This window comes from Grammomys surdaster, unplaced genomic scaffold (genome assembly GCF_004785775.1).
Source record: "Grammomys surdaster isolate TR1022 unplaced genomic scaffold, NIH_TR_1.0 242, whole genome shotgun sequence".
Taxonomy (NCBI): domain Eukaryota; kingdom Metazoa; phylum Chordata; class Mammalia; order Rodentia; family Muridae; genus Grammomys; species Grammomys surdaster.
Genome location: NW_021604687.1, coordinates 5,970,864 through 5,993,015, shown reverse-complemented (window position 1 = coordinate 5,993,015; position 22,152 = coordinate 5,970,864). Strand labels below are relative to the sequence as shown.

Below are 22,152 nucleotides of genomic sequence, written 5' to 3'. Positions count from 1 at the left end.
ACTGGATATTGTCATCCACTACAGAATGTCCTTCTCATGACGCAAGATTTCCCCTGGAATCTCTTCTGTCTCTATTATTTTATCGTGCTTTATCAGATAACAGAGCTGATTTTATGATTTGGGAGTGCTTGCAGTCTGGAAAATACCACCCTAGATGGTCAGAGGAATTGAGATGAGTTTGGAATGCTTGCCTGAGTCTGGCTAAGGTGTGGAGAATGGGCTGCATGGAGGGACTGGCAAAATGCGTTCTGGCCAGAGATGTAGAAGGTATCTTTTCTAGCTCCGGCTTCCAAGACTAGCTCACTCTTGACTTAAGTCATGTGACAAACCTCTGAAGGAATTTCATTTTCTGTGTGGTTAGAGTGGTCCAGTTCTGCCGGGAAGACTAGGAGTCCTGTGGCGTCCTAAGTAGAGAGACAGGACCTCTCCCTGCCCCACACCCACGGATCTTTAGCTGTCACAGCCTTTGAAATACAAATGAACTTGCCGAGGAGTTTATTTAACTTATTTTATTTAAGACTTCGGCCCCTTTCACACCACTGCGGCATTGGATCCCAGACAGCTCTTCTTTTATAACTCAGCAACTGGGAGTTTATTTTTCAAATAAAAGTCTGTTTTCCCATAAAACGCTGAAGGTTTTGTGCAGTGCGGGGAAGAATGCACTCCAGCTTTCAAGGATTCAATTTGGAGTCTCCAAGTCTGCAATTTACACGCCAAGGGCTTCCCCAGGGCTGAGGGGGGCCCTGCCCCAGCTTGCCCTGCAGAACAAACACAGGGCAGTGGGGCAGCCTATGTGTGGATCAATGGGCCATTGTGCACAAGCACCAAGCAGGAACCAAAGGGCTAGGTCTAAACTGAAGTGAGTTCACTCCTCCAGCCCCTGGGTCTAGAAGCACAAACAGTTGCTCTGCAGACTGCCCTCCCTCCGGCACCTTCTCCTAAAGACACCTCTCTCATCCCCTGACAGTCAGGGTCCTGCAGGAAAGTGAAACTTGTAGACGGTTATGGTCACGGTCCGTGGCTCTATGGCTGAGGCGAAGGAGAGTTGAGCTATAACAAGAGCCTGAGAATCACCCAGAGATTAGCAACAGAGCCGTCCCACCCAGGGTGGGAAAGTTTAAAAAAAAAAAAAAAAAAAAGAAGGGACAACATAGAACAGCCAAAGGGTACCCAATGGAGGATGGAACTTGAGCAATGGCTGCCCAAATGGAGCCATAAGGACTCCACACACTTCCCAAGGCCTGACCTCTAAGGCCCCACCGAGGAGCCCGGGCATCTCTCAGCGGTGTCTGTGGCTCTTGGGAAACAGAAGAGCAAGGAGTAGGTGAGAGAACACACGTGGTATAGAGGACATTGAGTGGCTGTGGGGCTGTGTCACAGGGGCCATGTCACTGGGTCTTGGTGACAGATCCATTGGGTTCCTCCCAGCACTTGAGGGGCGGGAGCCTCACCCTGCAGTCTAGTAACAGCAACACATGGGTAATGGAGACTGGTACACCCTTCCCTGACAGGAGCCCAAGTCTCAGGCACACCTGGCATGCTTCCTTCCGTGTCGTGTGTTTGGTGTGTACCTGGGGCATCACTGTGGGTCTCTGATGGTGCATTTTTGCTGATAGCTTTCAGAGAACTCCATGGGGCCGGGGCATTAGTTCAAACACTGGAGAGACAGGGAGTGGGCATCACTAGTCTTCCTGAAGTTTTGGCAGAGAAAGAACCTGTGAGGAGGAAGCTTGTGACAGGGTGACGGGGTGACAAGGTGACAGGGTGACAGGAGGGGACCCTGGCACACTTCTTCCCTTGATGGAGAAGTCTTTGGTAGGAACGTGGTGCTTCTCTAAGAAACCGGCATACAGTGAACAGAGTGTGTCATGACATGTGGGAGCCAGGCCATTTCTCCTTCTGCAGCCCTCATGGGTGCTTCTAGAAGGACCCACCCAGCAGCCACAAGGGTTCCCTCCTCACTTCGTCAGGTCTGGGATCCAATGGCCCAATGCCAGTGTGCACACAGGAAGAAGGGACAGTAAGACAAATTGAAGCAGGGCTTAAACACAGGTAGGGATTGGATGAATGAGGGGAGGAAGCTGTATGTACCACCTGGGGAAGAGCAGGTCTGTAGGTGGGCACACGGGGGGCACGTAGACAGGAAACATGCACACACTGTTCACAGAGGCTTGGACCAACAATCTGAGTGTGTCTTCAGATGCCACGATTCAACTTACCATGCGTTTGCTCAATGCCCAGCAAAACAAGATTAACTCTGGCTGGCCCACTCCCCAGGCACAGCTTCCTCCTCTGAGGTCGTAGCTCACCCAGCCTTGGCCCGCCAGCCTCACTGGGCCCTGTGCTCACTGGCTACAGCTGGAGCTTTCCAGATCCAGGCAGCTGGCAGGTCTGCAGCCTTCTGAAAAACGTGACTCATCCAGCCTGTCCACAAAGGGAAAGTATGTGTAGCATCCGGGTTTCCTGAAAAGTGCAGCCATCGCATGGCACGGCTATGTGGCCTGGCACCTAATGCAGGTCTAGGAGGGCGCCCTCTGGTGGCCACCATGCACCTGTCCTGAGAAGGCACTCATGTCCCTGCCAGCTGGGCTTGTGTGGGTGTTGGGAATGAATCATGAGTCTTCCAGTCCGACACAACCTGCTTGTGGGACACTCCAGCTGCTCTGGAGGCAATAAGAGCGGCTGCTAGCGTGCATGGCGTCTTGTTTCCCCCCCCCCTACTGATCAAGCCTCCTCCCATTTTGAAGCAAGGTTGTTATGTAACCCTCCGTCTCACTTCACAGCTGAGGGTGGCCTTGATCCTTCTACCTCCATATCCAGAGTGCTGGATTAGAGAAGGTGCCTTACCTGGTGCTGAGGGTTGAGGCCAGGGCTTTATGCGTGTTAGACAAACACTCTTAATAAGCCACGCCCCTAGCCTCTTTCAATTCCCTTTTTAAAGTAAAATTCCATTTTGACAGCTTCAAACTCTCAAATAATAATAATAATTAATAATAATAATAATAATAATAATAACAACAACAATAATAATAATAGAGTAGAGAATGGTAGAGGAGAACCCTGACATCCAATTCCGGTCTCCTCATGCATGTGCACACATGAAAACGTGGTGAACACACGCCCACTACATGCACATTAAGACATTGTGAAACAATCTAAAGGGCTCTCCCGTGCTCTTCGCTCAACTCACAAAGCTAACGTCTCTCCAAGTTTGCTTAGCTCCGACATCTGTCTGTCTGTCTGTCTGTCCCCCACCCCCACCCCTGCTCATGTAGTGCTCGCTTGTCTGTGTAGACTCCCAGTGACTGAGAGTAAATTACAGATAGAACAACCCCTAACCAGTGGTTCTCGGCCTCTGTAATGCTGCGACCCTTTCATACAGTCCCTCGTGCTGTGGCGACCCCCGGCCATAAAATTATTTTTGTTGTTGCTACTTCATAAAGGTAACTGTGCTACTGTTATGAATCATGACGTAAATATCTGATATGCAGGATATCTGATACACGACCCCCAAACAAGTCAGGACCCACAGGTTGAGAACGGATGCCTAACCCCCGCCGGCTCTGTGAAAACAAGGTGGATCCGCCACTATCACGTCCAGGAAACTAATGTCAACAAAGGGTGATTAGCTCCACTTCAGATCTGTTTGTGTTCAGCATGCCGTCTTAATGACATCCTTTTTGGAAGCACCACAGACATGACCCAGTCTATGGCCCTGCCTCTCTGTCCCTCGGCTTCCCACAGCTCCTCTACGTGTCTCATCTTCCATTACCTCAGCCCTTGCCCAGTGCGTATAGGCCACAGGCCAGCTATTGTGTGGCTGCCCTCACCCTGGGTGTGCCCAACACTTCCTCATGATCAGATTCAGGGTTAGCTGTTGGCAGGCAAGCCACAGGCTGCTTGCTTGTGCTGGGGCCTCACAGCAGGCAGCCGGTGACTGTTCCAGCACCTTCCTGGTGATAGGAGCCCTGAGGTCCAGCCAGAGCCTGCCTGCACAGTGAGGCTCTCTCTCTGCTCTAGTAAAGGGTTCGTTTCCCTTTGTGATCAGTCAGTGTTCTGGGTCAGGTACTTAGAATGTTGTGTAAACAGCCTCATTCTCATCCAGCTTTCATTTGGTACTTTTAGCAGCAATCAATGAATCTTGCCTGAATTATGGCTGTGATGGCCGCCAAAGAGTGACAGTCTAATTTATCACTAATTCTGCATTAGCTGGTTAAAAAGGGAATCTTTCTCAGGAAAAGATCTACCATCTTTCCTGTGTGTGTATATGTGTGTGTATGTGCATGCATAGATGTATATCTGTGTGCATATGCATGTGAATATATATGTGTGCATGCTTATACGTCTGTGTGCATGCATGGATATATGTGTTATGTATATATGTATATGTGGTACCCGTGTATGTACAAACATGTCTATATATGTGTATGCATCTGCATGCATGAATGTGTGCCTGTGTGTATATGTATGTGTACATGTGTCCACGTGTCTGTGTGTATGTGTGTTTGTGTGTGTGCGCATATGTGTTTATGTGTATGAGGATATGTCTGGACTCGGAGATTTTTTTTTTAGTTACTGAGTTAAAATGTTCCATTGTCATATTCTGATGCTCACACTGTCTGAGACTTGTCCAGCAGGAGCCCCATCAAATGGCTCCTGGGTATTTTGACTGTCCTCACACAGTTGGAAACACTGCCAGAATGTTTGGCTTATCTTACACACTTCCTGCTCTGGAATGAGTCTCTTCTCGTTACTGTTTAGTGGCATAAAAGTGTTAGCTGCTTCATTACCGATGGTGGCAAACAACACTTAGAAGGAAGGCCTTGGCCCTGGAAATGCTCCCTGCTGCTGGGGTGCCATTGCTTCTAAGCCCTCTCAACAGACCAATTGCAGACTGTAATCCTTGTGAATGGGGGAGTAATTAAAGACAGCCTACCCACACAGCAGGATACCATGCAGCTGTGAAAAGTATACTATTGAAATAAGATAGTCAAAGATATGGAGACACACATCTAGCACAAACATTTACACAAACATTTACCACTTAGAAATGCAGGCATAGGAGAGTGTATACAAAGTGTTTCCCCCAGCATTTGTGGGTTTAACTTATTCTTGTGGTTAAATGCACATACTGTATAACACTGTGCCTATGCCCAGCGTTGTACAGTCACCCCTCCAGTCTGCAGGCTATTCCACAAGTGTGCCAGCTGTCACCATGACAAAGCACCTGGCACAGGTAACTAAGGAGAGAAGGCTTCCTCTGGTTAATGATTGCAGAGGTGCCTGTCTGTGGCTGCTTCAGGCCTGTGGTGACATACATAGTGACTTTAAGTTGAACTTGTTGAGGAAGGACCAGACAGTTTCTAGAGAGGATCTACCGGGCATGTGGCAGTGGAGACTTCTCACTTCATGGTGTTCAGGAAGCAGAGAAGAGTTGGATCTCAATATTCCCTCCTTTGCATTTTGTTTGGAAATTATACATAACATTTATCATGACTTCATCCTTTTCCTGGTTGAATAATATTCCCTTGAATGGATGTACCACATTTGTTCACCCACTCATCCAGTGATGAATGTTAAGATTGTCTCTCCCTCTCAGGTTTTGTGACCAGTACTGCTGTGAACATTTGTGTGCAGGCTGCTTTAATGACCGCCTTCAGTTCTTTTGGGTAGATAGCTAGTAGTAGGTTACACAGTAATCTCATATTTAACTTAACTTACTGAGGAATGGCCGAATTGTCTCCATGATAGATGTTGTACTTTAACATTCTAAGGGGTATTAAGGTTCTGTTTTCTCTTTGTCAACATAGATTCTTCACGCTGTGGTTAGGATACGTGACTCCCATGAGTATTTTCTCAAGTGTGTGTGTGGTCCTGATGAAGCTTCTGAAAGAGAGAGAGAGAGAGAGAGAGAGAGAGAGAGAGAGAGAGAGAGAGAGAGAGAGCGCGCGCTTTGGGCTTTGGATTCCTCAAAACTGGAGTTACAGGGAGTCATGATCCACCTAATGCAGTGCTGGGAACAGAAGCCCAGCCCTCTGGAAGAGCAGCCAGTGTTCTTAACTGCTGAGCCATCTTTCCAGCCCCTCCTGCCCGTTTTTAATTGTGTTGTCTTTTTCTGCCTAGTTTGTAGGAATGCTTGAACAGTGAACGCTTTGCAGATATATAACATTTTCTCCTCTGTGAGCCACCTTTACTTTACTGATGGAATCCTTTGACGCTCGCAGGTTTGTTTTTGACGGTGACCGGAGCTGCCTGAATGTGTCGCCTCTTTGTGCTTGCTCTGCGTAGTCATGTAAACCTGTTAAAATGAGGGAAGGCGGGGGGCGGGGGATGACAGAGGTGGTTGCTGGTGATTACAGTTCTCCAAGGTATGACCCTAAGGCGGGGATGGGGGTACAGGTGGCACAGTGAGGTCAGGGCACAGGCAGTGGGGACAGCAGTTGCTATCCGCAACAGTGGTTCATGCTCTGCAGCTTATGGGGTGTTCTTTGCCGTATTATCTTGCATCATCCCTTTAAGACCTCTGAATGGGCTGAGCCCGCTGTGTAACCAGCATGTTACACAGAAGTGTTGAACTCACTCAAGGTTGCAGGCCTGCGAGTGGACCCAGATTCCTCTCGGGACTGTAGCTGACCTGAAGGCTGAACTGCCCCACAGCCACCCCCATTTTATCCCGCGTTTCACTTTGAGAAGAAACCAATCCAAGGCAGCTATCGGTTCACACCTCCCATTCTGGCATCAGTTGTATTTCCAAGTGAATGGGTGCAGGAGTAGTTGGGGGTCCTTCAAAGGAACCCCAGACCCTAGAAAAAGGCATCCCTGCCCTGGTGAGGCTGGTCCAGCCAGAGCCTGGGACTCAGAGCTCTTCCCCGTGCCACAACGGGGGCACATTCCTAGCTACTTTAATCAGAATATCTGATGTCTGGCCTTTCGATCGTCTGCTCCAGGGCCCTCTGCACCCAGGATGTGTCCTGTGGGCCATGAAGCAGCTGATCTTTGTCCTTCCTGCTTGTCTTCGGGACTTTTGGAACCATGGGCCTGATACACTTACACAGAGATCTTGACGAGCGGGTACTTGACAACTCCAGATTACAAGGACCACAAGAAAGGACTGACTGAATAAGGCCCCTGAGAGCCTGTGTGGATACATGATGCCCCTTCGAGACTCTCAGAGATCTACAGACTTTGTACTTTCCGGCTCCTACATTTTAGCTGAAAAATAATTACTGCATAGGTCTTCCCTTCTCTGTACGTTTGTGTGTGACTGCACACTCCACTGGTGTTTGTGCATAGGCCAGAGGTCAATGCCAGCTGTCTTTGTCTGTCTCTTCTGCTTTGTTCCCTTGAGAGAGGACATCTCACTGAACCAAATGGCCTCTCAGTGTTGGTTCAGCTAGAACTGCCCACCATCAAATCCCAGCAACCCGTCCCTCTGCCCTCTTTGAAGCTGGGGTATAGGCATACACAGCCACATGACAGTTCATGTGGCCTGGGGTGCCTGTCCCAGACCCTCATGCTTGCACAGCAAGCCCTCAGCACCTCTCTGTGTTTTTAACAGTAGGATTCCCTATGGCCGCTATCAAATCTCAGTGGGCTTAGGTGTCACTGGTGTGAGCGGAGCTGGGTGAACTGAGGTGGCTCATCTTTGCCAAAGCAAACACTCTCTTGTCACTGACATTCCCCCAAGCTTGTCCCCTCCAGGCACCACAAGGCTAGGTGTGACCCTGAGTGTGCTGGGATGACTGGGAGCCACATGGTGGCTTGAGTCAGGTGGGGAAGGGCCCTCGTCTCGGAGGTGTGACTCAAACACAGCCCTGGAAGGAGGAGTAAGGGAGGCCTCAAGGGCAAGTTCACGAAGAACCAAGCTGCAATGCGACCTTTAGAACGCTTCGTGAAATATGACACACTGTTTCGCAACCAGCAAGAGTGCTCTTGCCAGCATGCATACTGCGCCCTGCTCCAAGGGGATCTGAAACTCACACCCCAAGGTTTTGATTGGCAGCAATCAAAAGGGACTAAGGGACCTGAGTGCTTCTCAGGCCCTGTGAGGGTCATAGCCCTCAAACGGTTGACAATGAGGTTTCTGTCGGTGTGTCCTCAGTTGCCTTTCCTACGACGTCCCCGCCGCAGAGAAGCCGCTGCTGGGTCCTAACTGTACTTGGACAGTGGAACATGTCAAGGATTCCAGCTCTCTTCCAGGCCACTCTGGAGTTCTGGAGGCTCCAGTGAACCTCTGTCCCTAGGTATCCCTAATTAAACAGTAGCAGCTGGCCTCTTCCTCCCATGCTGAAGACATAGGAAAGTGCTCTGGGGCAGTCTCTCCACACAGGACATGTGGACAGTGTCACTAACCAGGCAAGCTGTGATCTCTGGATGGTGGGACTGGCAGTGTGGCATGTGACTCCCAGGCCTCAGCACTTGTGTACTTGCATGAGAGACACCCTTCTCATGAATGGATTAAGGTGCCCTTGGAGAGTTGATGCGCCCCGAGTCTCAGCTGCTTTTTTCCTTTAGTCCCTCACAATTTCAGTGAAGTCTGTCGTCATGACATCCAAAGTGTTTCGGTGGTGATGAGGATATAAGGACTTTTCTGAAATGTAATTTTAATCCAAGGACCGTCTCTGTGGATGGTCCGTGAACTTCCAGGTAGCTGTCCCTAACCATGTGGCTTGATGAGGATCTTATTGTCCCATTTACAGTCACATGTGGAATAAGTCCTTTAGGGTACGGGTGGAGGTTGGGAAGCCACTATGGTATTGACTAGTTCTGGGTAGACCCCCCCCCCAACCTCGAGTCTAAAATAAGCCCAGCTTAATAGACAGCAAGTGTCTCTATGTCTTAGCATGTCCCATGTATGGGAACATAGTCAGTCACCATCAGGGACCCTCTAAAGGTTAAATAGGTTATTCACATGCTTTGGGCTGCAGGGTCACCAGGGGGCTCCCAGGACTAGAACAAGGGATTCACTATACCCATAGTGCAGAGGTGTGGCCTGTGGTATGAGCTGCCCCCATGGCGTGAGAACACTCCTCCTCTGTACACTGGAGAGAAGTACTGAGTCCCTCTCCTGTCTACGGTTCCTTTGACTGTCCATCTGTGAACTATGACCGCTCCTTGCCCAGCTCTGCCGTCTATTGAACAGTCTGGCTTTCAACTGTTTTGCTGTAATAGACCTGGTGGCTCCAGGCAGTCAGCCTGTGCATTCCCTAGGGACACAGGCCATGCTGTTCCCAGGAAGCTCCACCTATTCCCCTGGCCCACTTCTCTGCTGCGGAGTCACCTGCAAGGTCTCCACCAGTAGGTACTTCTCCTGTTTCTCTTATGGAATGGGATCCCTGTGAGCACCACACTCTCAGGCTAGCTAGAGAGAAGATTAACATTCGATACATAAAATGATGGTGTGAATTGGAAGTATGAAGTACTCAGAGGCCGTGGTCTTCAGTGCTCAATAACCTTTCTTGTTGCTCGGTGCTGGGAATCTAAACCAGTAGCAGCAGTGACAATGCATGTGAACGTGTCCACTGGGTCTGGGCCCTGCAGTTCACTCCTCTCTGCAGTCTTACGTTTGTGGGTTTACGTGATGATGGGCTCCATTTGCTCTAAAGAGAAGTTTCTTGGCTTCTCAGGAGTGAGAGCTGCAACTCGATCTGAAGCTTTGGAGCTAAGAAGTGTGTGTTTGTGTGTGTGTGTGTGTGTGTGTGTGTGTGTGTGTATGTGTGTGCATGCTTGTATATCTGCATGTGTCTGTATGTGCACGTGTGCATATGCGTATGTACGTGTACGTGTGTGCACGCACGTGTGTGTGCATGCGTGTCTGTGTGTGCCTGTGTGTGTGCATGTGTCTGTGTGTGCATGTGTCTGTGTGTGCATGTGTGCATGTGTGCATATGCATGTATCTGTGTGTGTATGTGTGTGTATGCATGTGTGTGCTTGTGTGTATCTATGTGTCTGTGTGTATCTGTGTGTGCATGCACATGCATGCACTTGCATGTGTGTTTGCTGGGTCCATTCATTTACCTGCAAACTTCATATTTCGTTCTTCTTTACAGCTGACTGGTATTCCACTGTGTATATGTACCACATTTTCTTTATCCCGGCACCTGTTGAAGGCCATTTCACTTCCAGGGACTCTGTTTTCATTTCCTGGCTATTTGTGATTAGAGTAGCAATGGACGTTGCTGGAAGCATCTATGGAGTGGCTCAGGGGGCATGGTTGAAGGAGAAGGTGGAAAGATTGTAAGAGCCAGAAATCCAGGAGGTGTGCTGTAAATCAGTATCTCCCAGAAATGGCTGCAGAAACAAGAGAGGAGCAAAGGCAGTACTGGAGGACACACTAATGTGGAAGGCAGACATTTCCATGGGGTCCCACCCGGGATAAAGAACTTCGGGCATTGATGACTGCTAGGAGGAGCACCAGCCCCTCCCAGGGATGAGCCCCCTTCCTGATTATGCAATACCAAGTGGTCAGACCCAAACCATATACATGCAAACCAAAATGTACTCAGCAGGTTGCATTTACCTATTCATGTACACACACACACACACACACACACACACACACACATTATATCAATAAAAGAGGTTATCAATTTAAGGGGAGGGGACACAAGAAGGGTTGAAGGGGATGATGCCTGGGAGGGGTTGGAGCAGGAAAGGGAATCAGGATAGTGATATGATTCTATTTTAATTTAAAAATGTGTTAATTTTTTAAAGCACACATATAAAAATAAACCCTACAGTTATGGGCTGGGAAGGTTGCCCAGTGGTTAAGGCACCTGCTGTGTAAGCAGGAAGCGTAGAGTTTGGATTCCCAGAATCCATGTAAATGGTAGGTGCTGTGGTGACCTGCCTGCAATTCCAGCCTTAAAAGGCAGAGACAGGATCCCAGAGCAAGCTGGGCAGTGAGACTAGCCTCATCAGTGAGCTCTGGGTTTGATTGTGAGACCTTCTCATCTCAGAGAAGAAGATGGAAGAGCTGCTGTATGATTGCCAACCCCAGCCTTGTGCTTTTACATCTATACACACAAGTACACTCGGTATGGGAATGCTGAGCATGTGGCTGGGTCCAGCTTTGATGTGGGTTCTGGGGATCCAAACTGAGGTCCTTATGCCTCTGGGACAACAGTTCAGTGACTGAGCCATCTCCCCAGCTAATGGTGTGAATATTCTTACACTAGACAATAAGCAGAATATGTGGAAAGAGCAAGTGAGTTTCAATCCATAGGGAAAAGATCAGTAGATGGAGGCCAGTGTGGGAGAGACAGGCAAGATGGCCTTGGCTTTATCTGGGCATTCACTCTGCAAGTGGTGATTAAACTGGGGGAATGTTCTAGGCAGCTGCTGATTGAGGGGATTTGGGTGCTGTAAGCCACTCAAAGACACTCCTGTTCTCCAAGAATGGTATTTTCATTATCGAAAGAATAACTACCATTTACCAAGAGTCGCTCCTAAGCCAAGCAAGGCACTGGGCACCTTGACGGTTGTTATTTCGCTTGCCCCTATAAAGGCTGAAGGGCAGCTGTCAGTAGTGTGTCATCTAAAGATGACTAGTGGAGAGTCAGAGGAGCAGCTTGGTGGGATCACACAGCTGACAAGAAGCCAGGGCAGAGGGTGTAGACTTGAACCTGATTCAGATAAATCTGACTGTGCATGCATGCACACAATGCAACATCAGTCCAACCTTTATTAGGTGATTGTTTGCTCTTTTTTATTTTTTTTTTTTTTTTTTTGCATTTTGTCTGGGGATGGGTCTTAAAGCATGTAGCCCAGACTGGCCAGGAACTCATGATCCTCCTGCTTGGGCCTCCCCAGTGGTACAATTAAATGACCGTGTCTGGATCATTGTATAACTTTAAATTGAGAAAAGTTTAATTTTGTTCCAAGCACAGTTTAGTTAAATTTTTAAAAACTTAAAATGTGAAATTCCAAAATGTACTTCATCTTTTTCAGAGTTTAAATCACAGTAAGTTTGGGCCACTGTGTTTTTGACCACAGAGATACCCTGCTAGTGTACTAGAGACCAAGCCAGACTGAGGAACTGGCTTTTGGTAGCCAAAGCACTGAGACAGCAGCACCTGTAGTTTATAAAATCAGAAGTGTAGCCAAGAATGGACACCAACCAGCCATGCCTGCAACAAAGGGCTCTCATGGAAAATGGGGACAACCCCAGCAGTGTCCCAGGACTGTCTCAAACCTTATAGCCGTTTCCCAACCTCACGGAATCCAGAGCAACACTAAAGTCCCTACAGTCGTGATTAACCAGTAGAGACAACAAGAAAGAAGCTGACACCACAGCCCCCTGATCCATTGTCAATGACAGCGTGACAGACGGACAGGCCACCATGGACAGAGATGGGCAGAGGCAGTAAGGGGAGGAAGACCGAATTACAGGGTCAGATCCAAGAAAATAGGCAGCCACTCCACAAGTGAGGGCCCCATGGGCATGAGACAGCAAATGTGTGTTCCCTGTCTGCTCTGCACTTAGTCAAAGGGAAGCCCTGGGAACAGCAGATCTGGGGCAAGAGCTGAGATTCCGTAGTTCTCTCCCGGCACTCCTTGTCTGGCAGAGGCTACTCTACTGAAGGGAGAGATTTCAACTCATCGGGGTGGGGAAAGCAGGGCGGTGGGGATGTGAGGGCTTTGTTCACGTGACACAGGCCAGCAACAGACAAGGCAGGTCAGAACCAGAACAAAGACTCACCCCTAGAGGCTTAATTCCACCAGCTAGACTCCAAAACCCTGAGGGCCCACAACCTCCCCAGACAATCCTGCTAGCTGGAGACCAAGTGTGAGGAACAGCCCATGTTCAAACCTTAGCACCCCTGCCCTGCGGCATCCTGGACTCCCCTCATCATGGCCTCTTAACAAACTCCCTCAAGCTTCGTCTATAGCCTGTGACTCTAGCTGGGGAATCCATCATCTTGGCTTCGCAGTGAGCAGGGGGTAACTGGCGTGCCAAACTCTGCCAGAGAGTGACAAACCCACAAAGAGCAGTCAGGCCTGAAACTCACAAATGGCTTCTTGTGGGCTTGGACCCTCCTCACAAGTTGAATCCCTCTCCTGTCCCCCTCTATCCTCTCACTTCCAGATGCCCTATTAGATAACAAAAATTACACAGACATCAGTTGTTTCTGAAAGGTGATACCATCTAAACAGGGAACTGAGAAGATCCCAAGTCAACTGTCCTCAGCCTGAGGTCCATTTAACTAATTTTGGGGTAAGTTAGTTATCTGGGGGAGAAGCCACACAGATTTTTATTACCGTTAGTTCAGGTTATTGGAATTTGATTTTTAAAAAATTATATGTATGTGTGTGTGTCTGCGTGTGGGATCGTGCTTGTGAGTACAGGTGCCTATGGAGGCCAAAAGAGGGTGTCTGATTCCCCGGGGGCTGCAGTAGTTACAGGTGGCTATGATCTGCCTGTCATGGGTGCCAGGAACTGAGCTCGGATACTACAAACGAGCAGTGCATGAAGTGCGTGCTCTCAACCACTGAGTTGTCCCTCTGCCCTAGACTGTTAAGAGTTGAAGCCCTGCCGCCACCTGGTCTCATCCTGGCTAACAAAGGTGGAAACATAGACTTCCTCAAAGTCAGAAGGCTGATCAGTAACAGAGCAAGTTAACTTCTCTTCAGTAAAAGAAAAAAATTATTTCCCTCTCTGGTGTTTCACCCTCTTATTTACTTAAAACACTACTCGTGTGAACTAAAGAGTTCATGCTTTGTCAGATCAGCCATTAGGTTTGTGGTGGATGAGATTAGTGTTGGAGTCTCTGCCATAGTTGGCTGCAAGAGCTTGGAAGAGTCACAGCCCCGTCCTGAGCCTCAGTTTCCCCATCTGCAATAGGAGGAGTTGAATGAGATCGCCTCTAAAATCTGAGTTTTGTCATGCAGTTCTTAGCAATCGGGCTCCGTGCTTGCCTGAGACCTTCTGCTGAATCCTAGGGTGATCCTGTCTCTTCTTGATCTTTCTGTGTTCCCTTAGAGGAGTAAGGGCCAAAGAAGATTCAGCCGCGTCTGTCTAGCCTTGTGCTCTCCGGGCTTCTAGCTCTCAGAGTTCCGAAGCACATGCATCAAAATAGTTGTGTGATGTCATGTCATAATGGAATGTGCTCTGGCCAATTGGTGCCAAGAATTGTCTGTACAGGGTGGTTTCCTTTTACAGTCTTCTTAAAGAGACATCACGCAGATCTGCACATGACTAGCAGGCTAGTGCCGGCTCTGCCTACTTGGGCTCCCCTTCCTGCTTTAAGTTGAAAGAGAGTAAATAACCTGGAGCTTGTCAGTGAGCCGGTGACCTTAACTACAGAAACAGATCCCCTGCAAGGTTCTGTTCATGCCTCCGGTGGCTTCTTGCCTACTTAAGGACAGGCGAGGCTGACACTGCCGGGAGAGGAGAGGTGCGGCCAGTCAGGACTGCTTTGCTCAGGACTCTTAGGGACCTGAGTGAGAACTGTTAGAGGGAGTCCCTGTGTGGCTGCTAGGCTGGTCCTGGAGCGTGACCCGAATCTCATACTAATCTGAAGGACCTCGGACCCACAGGCTGTGGCTGAGTTTGTCTGCCTCTCAGCAGTGGTAAGCAGCGGCTCCCAGGTATCCCATACCTGCCATCTGATGCTGCTCCCCTTCCGATGAACAACACCCCCTTCCCCAGCTGAAGCTCACACTGGTTCTTCAAGTTCTGATATGCTCACCCATCACTGCTTCTGTGGCCACAGTGACTCATGAAGCGCTTTGGAAGTCTGAGGGGCAACAAGAAACCCAAGGACCAAAGCCGAAGCACCCAGCGGCGCCAGTCGGAACCCCATGGCCTTTTTGGTAGGATTCTGTCCTTTCTGTTTCTCTGATGATCCCTATGAGGTGTATGTGCAGGAGTGTGCACGCATACACATGTGCCTGTGTGTAGTCCTGTGTGAGCGTGGCCAGCTGCTGCTTCTTGCTCTGGGCATAACCCTGAGGCAGTGTTTAAGGAGAAAGAGTGACTGCTAACTAATGGCCGTGCTGCTCCTAGGATCCGCCTGGCCAGCCACTCTTGCTAAAGCTATTTCCTTTCTCCAGCCCACCTGGCGCCATGTGGTATAAGGATCATTGGGATTGTTACTGGGTTAGGGAAAAAAACCACTCGCTTAAAGAAGAGCAAAATTAAGTCTGAACTGTGAGCGTGTGTTGTTACAAATGAAGTGCGTATGGAGACAAACATGCCTGTTAGAGGAAGGAGATCTACCTTCTTGGTCCCTGGCAAGAGATGTGGTGGACTGAAGGTGACTTGGGAGGGGAAACACCTGTCTGTTTTGTGTCCCTTGGGGAGAAACCTGCTGGGACCTGCTGCCTCGGGTTCAGGAGACTGAACAAATCTGTGGCTCAGCTCAGGGGCCTGCTGAGGAGGAGTCTTGTGTGTTTTCTTCAGATAGAACTCTACAGGTGGGGCCTAAGTTTCTTTACTGCAATAGGGACCTGGATGCTATCTGAGCACTCAACCTCAGATGGTAGCGGCCATGTTTTAAGAATCTGAGATTGGGGCTGGACTCAACTGATAGAGTACTTGCCTAGCACTTGTAAGTCGAGGGTTCGATCCCCAGCACTGAGTAAAACTGGGCATGGGGACACACAGCTATAATCTCAGCAGTTGGCAACTGGAGGCAGGAGGAGCAGAGGTTCGGTGTCATCCTTGGTTACATATCAAGTTCAAAGCCAGCTACATGAGACCCTGTCTCAAAAAAAAAGTGGAATGTGACATTTCAAGTGCTGAAAATTAATTTGTCATGGGTATAATAGCATAATGACTTTAACAGGACATCTAAGCAGTGACTATAAGGTAGGCAAGCTGAAAATAAAGGAGATTCTGTCTGCCTGTACCTCTTGCCGTAGCTGATGCTCCAAAGCCCTGGAGAGCCTCAGTGCTCTGAGGAGGGCCAGCATAGAGATGGGGGCTCCTGAGTCAAAGGGTTTTCAGTCTCATGGAAGAAAGAAACAAGTCTGCAAAGTGAACTGAAGAAGAGAATGCCATTTAGTGCTGGGGGGGGGGATTTTAGAGGGATGGGATGGCCCATCCCAGCAGTGGGGGGTCGGAGGGATGACTGGACCAGAGTCAGTGATTCATCTAAAAACAAGACGCTCATTTTAGATGTAAATACTCATTTACTACAGAATTAAATCTGACCCTATTATTGAACGAAAAGTCTAGTTTTGCTAATGGGGACAGGCAAGCAGACCTGTTATTAAACGCCAAGTATGCGCCAGACGGTGGTTTCTGCCCTGGTGTGTGAGAGCTGGCTGCCTTCCCATCTCCCAAGCTGCTGAGATCAGAAATAATTCATCTCCACCACGTATCACAAGAGCTTGCATACAAAGGATGGCTCTGCCCTCAGACTCAGGGACATGGGGGCTCTCCAGAGGAACAAGTGCAAACCTGCTGTCCTTCTCAGGCTGATGCTGCCTGTGGTCAGTTGCCAGGGCTCTGGGGGTCTAGGTTTCCCCTTTAGTTAGCATTGCACTGGAGTAAGAGCTGGGTACCTCCTCCATCATGGCAGACCTGGACTCACTGAATGAAGGCAAAAGGCCGTGAATTACAGAGGACGCTTCCTTCCAACTCAGCTAAATCAGGCCACTCTCCACCTAACTCTCAACCCAGGATTTCCTGGTCTCTGGAGAAACGTATCCCCCACAGTTCAAACTGTACTCTCCAGCCCTGCCCCTTCTCCATTTAAAAACGACAGATTCAGAGCACCTCTTTCCAGTGAGGTCGCTCTGACTGTCTAGGAAGTACCACTTTGGAGGTTGGTTTTATGTCCTTTCCTCTATGGGGAATTTTACGCAAGCCTTTTCTTCTATGGGAGTTTGAGATGCCTGCCTGTTACTTATTCCCTGGGTCCCCAGCTCAAGCCTTAGGCGGTCAGCACCCGCTTCTTCTGCTTTTTTGGCTCTCCTATGCAGCTGGGCCATTGTCTTAGTTGGGGCTTTCTATTGCCGAGATGAAATATCATGACCAAAGTGCAAGTTGGGGAGGAAAGGTTTTATTTGGCTTACACTTCCACATCATAGTCCATCACTGAAAGAAGTCAGGACGGGAACCTGGAGGCAGGAGCTGATGCAGAGGCCATGGAGGGGTGCTGCTTACTGGCTTGCCTTCCACATCTTGTTCAGCCTGTTTTCTTATAGAACCCAGGGCCACCAGCCCAGGCATGGCCCCACCCACAGTGAGCTGGCCCCTTTCCCATCAATCACTAACTAAGAAAATGCCCTACAGGGTTGCCTACAGACTAATCTTTCTTTTTTTGGTTTTACAATATAGTGTTTCTCTGGGTTGCAGCCCTGGCTATCCTGGAACTCACTCTGTAGACCAGGCTGGCATCAAACTCACAGGAATCTTCCTGCCTCTGCCTCTGAAGTGCTGGGATTAAAGGCGTGTGTACCACCACTGCCTACCCTTACAGCCTGATCTTAGGGAGGCATTTCCTGAGGTTCCCCCACTCTCAAATGACTTTATAGTTTGTGTCAAGTTAACATAGAAGGTACATCCCTCTTCTGCAGAGACCCGTTCCCTCTAGTCCCATGCAGAGCTGCTCCCTGTGAGGACGGGATGTACTTCATTTCTCCTCCAGTCAAGTGGCACGCTTTCATCTCACACACATGCACGCATGCACGTGTATGCAAATCCACAGGTTCACAGACTTACTGGTATACTCCACACTCAGACATGCACCTACCTATGCACACTCGCAAAGTCACACACCTCCTCCACACAGCTGTCCCAGGGGCCTCGTGGCTTTCCAGAACAACTGAATAGGATTAACCGGGGGTGGGGGGCGCTCAGGTCTGCCCCCTGTCACTGAGCTACTGACATGGATTGGGCTGTGGGTGGTCTTTCCTCAGGACGTATGAGGCTGCCATTGGAAAGCTGACCACCTGGGCTGGTGATGGAATCCTCTTGGTCAGTTCTGAGTCACAGGGTGCTGGGCCCACCGTGAAGCTGAGAGTGGACTGTGGCCACAGCTGCGCCAAGGCAAAATTCCCACATGGAGTTTCCCTGCAGTGCATGTCAGACTGAGAATACCCACATACTTTCTCCCTTTGCCTCTTCAATAGAGAGAGATCCAGATTACATCAGCAAAGAGTGTGTGGCGATAACATCAGTAATGTAAAAGGAGATCAGGAGAGACAGTAGTCACCGGATAAGGGACAAGCCAAGCAGCCTTGTCTCACCCTCTGCAGTTATGGGCAGAATTAATAAGACCTGATTGGCATGAGCCCCTGACCTGTGACTTTGGCTCTTCCCCTGGGCCCAGCTCAGCAGGCTCATGCCATGACTGTGAGACATGTCATTCGTCTTCCCTGTCAGGTGCTCTTCCTCTACACCAGCAAGCCCTCCTGGCACAGCTGTCTGGTCCCACTCACACAGCACAGACCTTGACTGCGTATGGCCCTATGAGAACATCAAGAGCCCTGACTCAGAGGCCAAGGCTGGGAAGCAAGGTCTGCTGTCTGCCTGTTCTGTTCTTTTCTCTACAACACCCTCTCCATCTCTGTCCTCACTCTGCCTCTGTCTGTCTGTCTGTCTGTCTGTCTGTCTGTCTCTCTGTCTCTGTCTCTGTCTCTCTCTCACACACACACACACTCACCCTGCTCCCACCTGGCCCTGGCTTCTAGTGTCCTGAGTGAATTTGCCGTAACCCCCCACACACACACACACACACCCAGTTTTTACCTTTTCGTAGCGGGAATTTTCAGTCATATACGGGAGCAAATGTACAGCAGTAGCCACTTCCAGGCCCCGTCTTCGCCCACATCCTGCCAGTCTCACTGGATCAACTCTCTGCAGGCCCCCTTCTAGCTCAGAGGATAAAGAAGCAGAAGTCAGTCCTGTGTGGGATGCACAGCCCTATGAGAGTAGACAAACAGTGAGGGTCTTTGTTTAATGCGTGCAGCACAGCACTTCCTGTCTCCACCACATGGCAGCGTGTGACTCAGTTGCAAGGGTGTTCGCATCGCTCTACAGCGGCCACCCTGTCCATCCCCAGATGTCTCGTTTGCCACAGTTCTGCCCATGGAACTCCTTCCACACCCAGTCCTTGGCCACCCTCACTCTACTTCCTGCCTCTTGGATTTGACGTCTCTGAACTCCTCGAAGCGGTGGAGGGGAAGCTGGGAAGATAAAGTGCTTGCAGTCAGGCATGGGGACCCATTCTCAGATCCCCAGTACCTGCATAAAAGCAAGGTGTGGTGCGTGGACTGGGGTGGGGCAGGGGACAGGCAGATCCTAGGTGTTCAGTCCAGCCAAATCCATGAGCTCCAGGTTCTGTGGAGAGACCCTGTCTTAAAAACTAAGGTGGCAAATGACCGAGGAAGCCACTCAGCCTTGGCCTCTACCTCCCTCACCTCATACAAAAGTGGAACCGTGCTGTATCCATCCCTTTGTGAAGAACTTGGTTTGACAGACGGATGGGTTTTTGTTGTAGGGCAGGGCAGCAGTGTTGTCTGAAAGGAGGGTGAAGGATAGGCTCCCCGAGTGTGACCACAGCAGGGAGCCAGCGTGTGGTCAAAACCTTCTGCTAAGTGGAAAGATTCAGGCTATGCAGAAGTAAGACTCTCAGTGTTCCTAGGACTTCCTGCAGGCCAGTGCAGCTGGACAGGAGGAAGCGGAGTTGAGTGCTTAAACACCGTCTTGTGGTCCTCAGGCAGGACTCTGCACCTATGTGAGGTGAAGCCCCTGAGCAGCTGGCTGAGGTACTGAGGGTAGGAATTCTGGCTAAAGCTGCAGTGGGGAGAGAATGAGCTGGGCTTCAGCCTTGGCTTACTCCACGTGCCCCCTGCAAGCCTGGTCTCTGCCCAGACCTGGTGCCCGTTCCTTCTGTGCCACACAGAAGACTGCAGACACAGTAGCTAATTTACTAGGATCATCACTTTCCTAGGAGAGCAGTGACACTTCACTTTGGTGGTCAGGGGAGCCGTGTCTGGGACCAGGAGTCACCACTGGCCACTTAGAAATGCTCTTCGATAGTTTAGGAACCCAGCGGGGCCAGGCCCAGCTCCTGTCCACCTCATTCTGGCTTGGGTCTGGAAGCTTGCCATCTGTGGGTACACATTTCCCTGCAGAACCAGAGAACCAGTCCACATGCAGCAGCTTGGTAGTGGAATGGGCCAACCTCAGATTTAGTTCTCCACAAGAGACAGAGTCACTCAGTCAGTGGCAAGTAGCAGAGTAGCTGAGGCACCTCTCAGGCAGTTCCATAGCACCCTCAGGACAGTGATGGCTAGAGAGCCAAGGAAAGTGGGGACGGGGGAGGTGGGCGGAGACAAGGGCAGGTTGATCTTTATCGTTCCTATTCCCATCCCAGGTGCCCAAAGCTCTGCCCAGATCACTGTGCAGGTCAGGAAGATGAAACTGACCCACAGAGTCATGGGAAGCTGCCAGGAAGCCTGGGAGCGCACAGGACTGTCATCGGGAAACCCTGAGTGGCCTGGAGCTCCCAGGAACAGTGTGATTTGGGGGGAAGCTCTTCTGGAGGGCCAGGTTCTGAGCAAACTTGAAGTAAAGGACAAGTGACAATAGGCCCAGAGACATTGCAGAGTCTTAGAAGGTACTAGAACAAGCCTGTAGAACTGAGGGGAGAGGAGGAAGAAGAGGAGGAGGAAGAGGAAGAAGAGGAGGAAGAATAGAGGAATAAAGGAATGGGGTGGAGAGAGCAGAGTTAGGAAAGGGCGTGAGTTCAGGAGACGCCTGCCTCTCAGGGTTCCATGGTCCAGAACTTGAGTTAACACCTGGCTTGGGCCACATTCCATCCCTGATCCTGTTACTACAGCCTTTGAGATAAACCTGGCCAGCAGAGAGCCATGTATCCAAGATGCTCACCCAGCCCCCAGTGCCTTAGAAAACACAAAAGTTCAGTTCCTGCAGAGAGCAGGCAGGATCCATCCTTCTGTGATCATCTCTGCTCCAGGAATTGAGAAGAGAAAACATGAGAATCCCGAACACTCTAAAGAACAAATCAACACAGAATGTTCTCGGAGGCCCGGATGATTTCTCGCACCACCCTGTATCCTTGGCTCCAAGCCTCCGTGGGCACTGCTGATTTTCCCTAAACCTCTTAGGCAAGGGCTGGGTGCTGTCCTAGCCACAGGGGAGCATTGCCTCCCCAAGAATCTGCATCATGATTGGCTCAGCTTGGAGACTGCTTCTCAGGGGAACATCGTTATAAGTAGTGAGTAGATTGGCCCAGGCTCAGGGCCCAGGGCCAAGAGTCCTGCTGTAGCAGGAAGCAGGTGAGGGGCCCCAGAGGAGTTCTCAAGGAAGCTTTGGTGACTTGGGGCTTGAGGTGCTTGAGGGACCCCATTATGAACAGGAAGAGATAACACAAACCAATGAAGGCTGGTTTCCTCAGTCAGAGAGAACACTAACAAGGCTGAGCCTAAGCCGGCTTTCCCAGGGCTCTCCTAAAATAATCCATATAGCATCTACTTCTTTCTGTCAACGTGAAATAATAGAAAAATATCAATTATCAAATAAGAGAATAAATAGTTTATTCTGAGCACAACGCCAGGCATCATGGTTTGGAACGCAGACTCAGGTTACTCAGAATGACATGGGTCCCCAGAGAGATGACCAAGGCTTATACAGTCTCAAAAGAAAGGTGGCAGGGCTGTCCAGGAGGTGGGCTGCAGAAAGGTGGGGAATCTCTCCTCCAGGATTTTGATGTAGTCTTCAGCAGGGTGGAGACACTTAGTGTAGGAAGCAGGTACCCGCCCATTCCTAGCTTTGAGGTTGGAAGGGGCCAGAGGCCCAACAGCCTAGCGTACATTTTAGGATCTTATCCAGCAGTCACAAAAATTCCAGGTCAGAGGCAAAAGCTAGTAATGCATGACTGCCACTGGGTACCAAAGACCACCCAATACTGCCTTGGGCCTTTTTATTGATTGCTTTCAGATAGGGTCTCATGATCCAATTTATTCCTGTCTCAGGTGGGCTCAGATCACAGGTGTTTGCCAACCTGTGCAGCAAATCTTGTTCTTTTGATCCACATCCCACCTCTCCATAATGTGATGCCCCCACTCAGCAAATGGCAGACCACCTAGAAGGTCTGACACAAAGACAGGCTCTTTAGAAAACATCAATCCACACTTCTTCCCAGGAGTTTGCTGGGAGTCACGCCAGAAACAGCC

General features: G+C 49.8%; 1 protein-coding gene across 4 annotated transcripts in view; it reads left to right on the top strand.

Annotated features, from left to right (window-relative positions):
* Positions 1-22,152, top strand: part of Prkag2 (protein kinase AMP-activated non-catalytic subunit gamma 2) — a 247,279-nt gene that overhangs the window by 92,955 nt on the left and 132,172 nt on the right. The window contains exon 1 of one of the 4 annotated variants that reach the window (XM_028774647.1): positions 14,554-14,814. The exons of the other annotated variants lie outside the window; for them this stretch is intronic. Coding sequence (XP_028630480.1) covers positions 14,721-14,814 — 94 coding nt within the window. The 5' untranslated portion in view covers positions 14,554-14,720. Of the gene's footprint in view, positions 1-14,553; positions 14,815-22,152 lie in introns of those variants that run through there. 4 annotated transcript variants of the gene reach the window in all.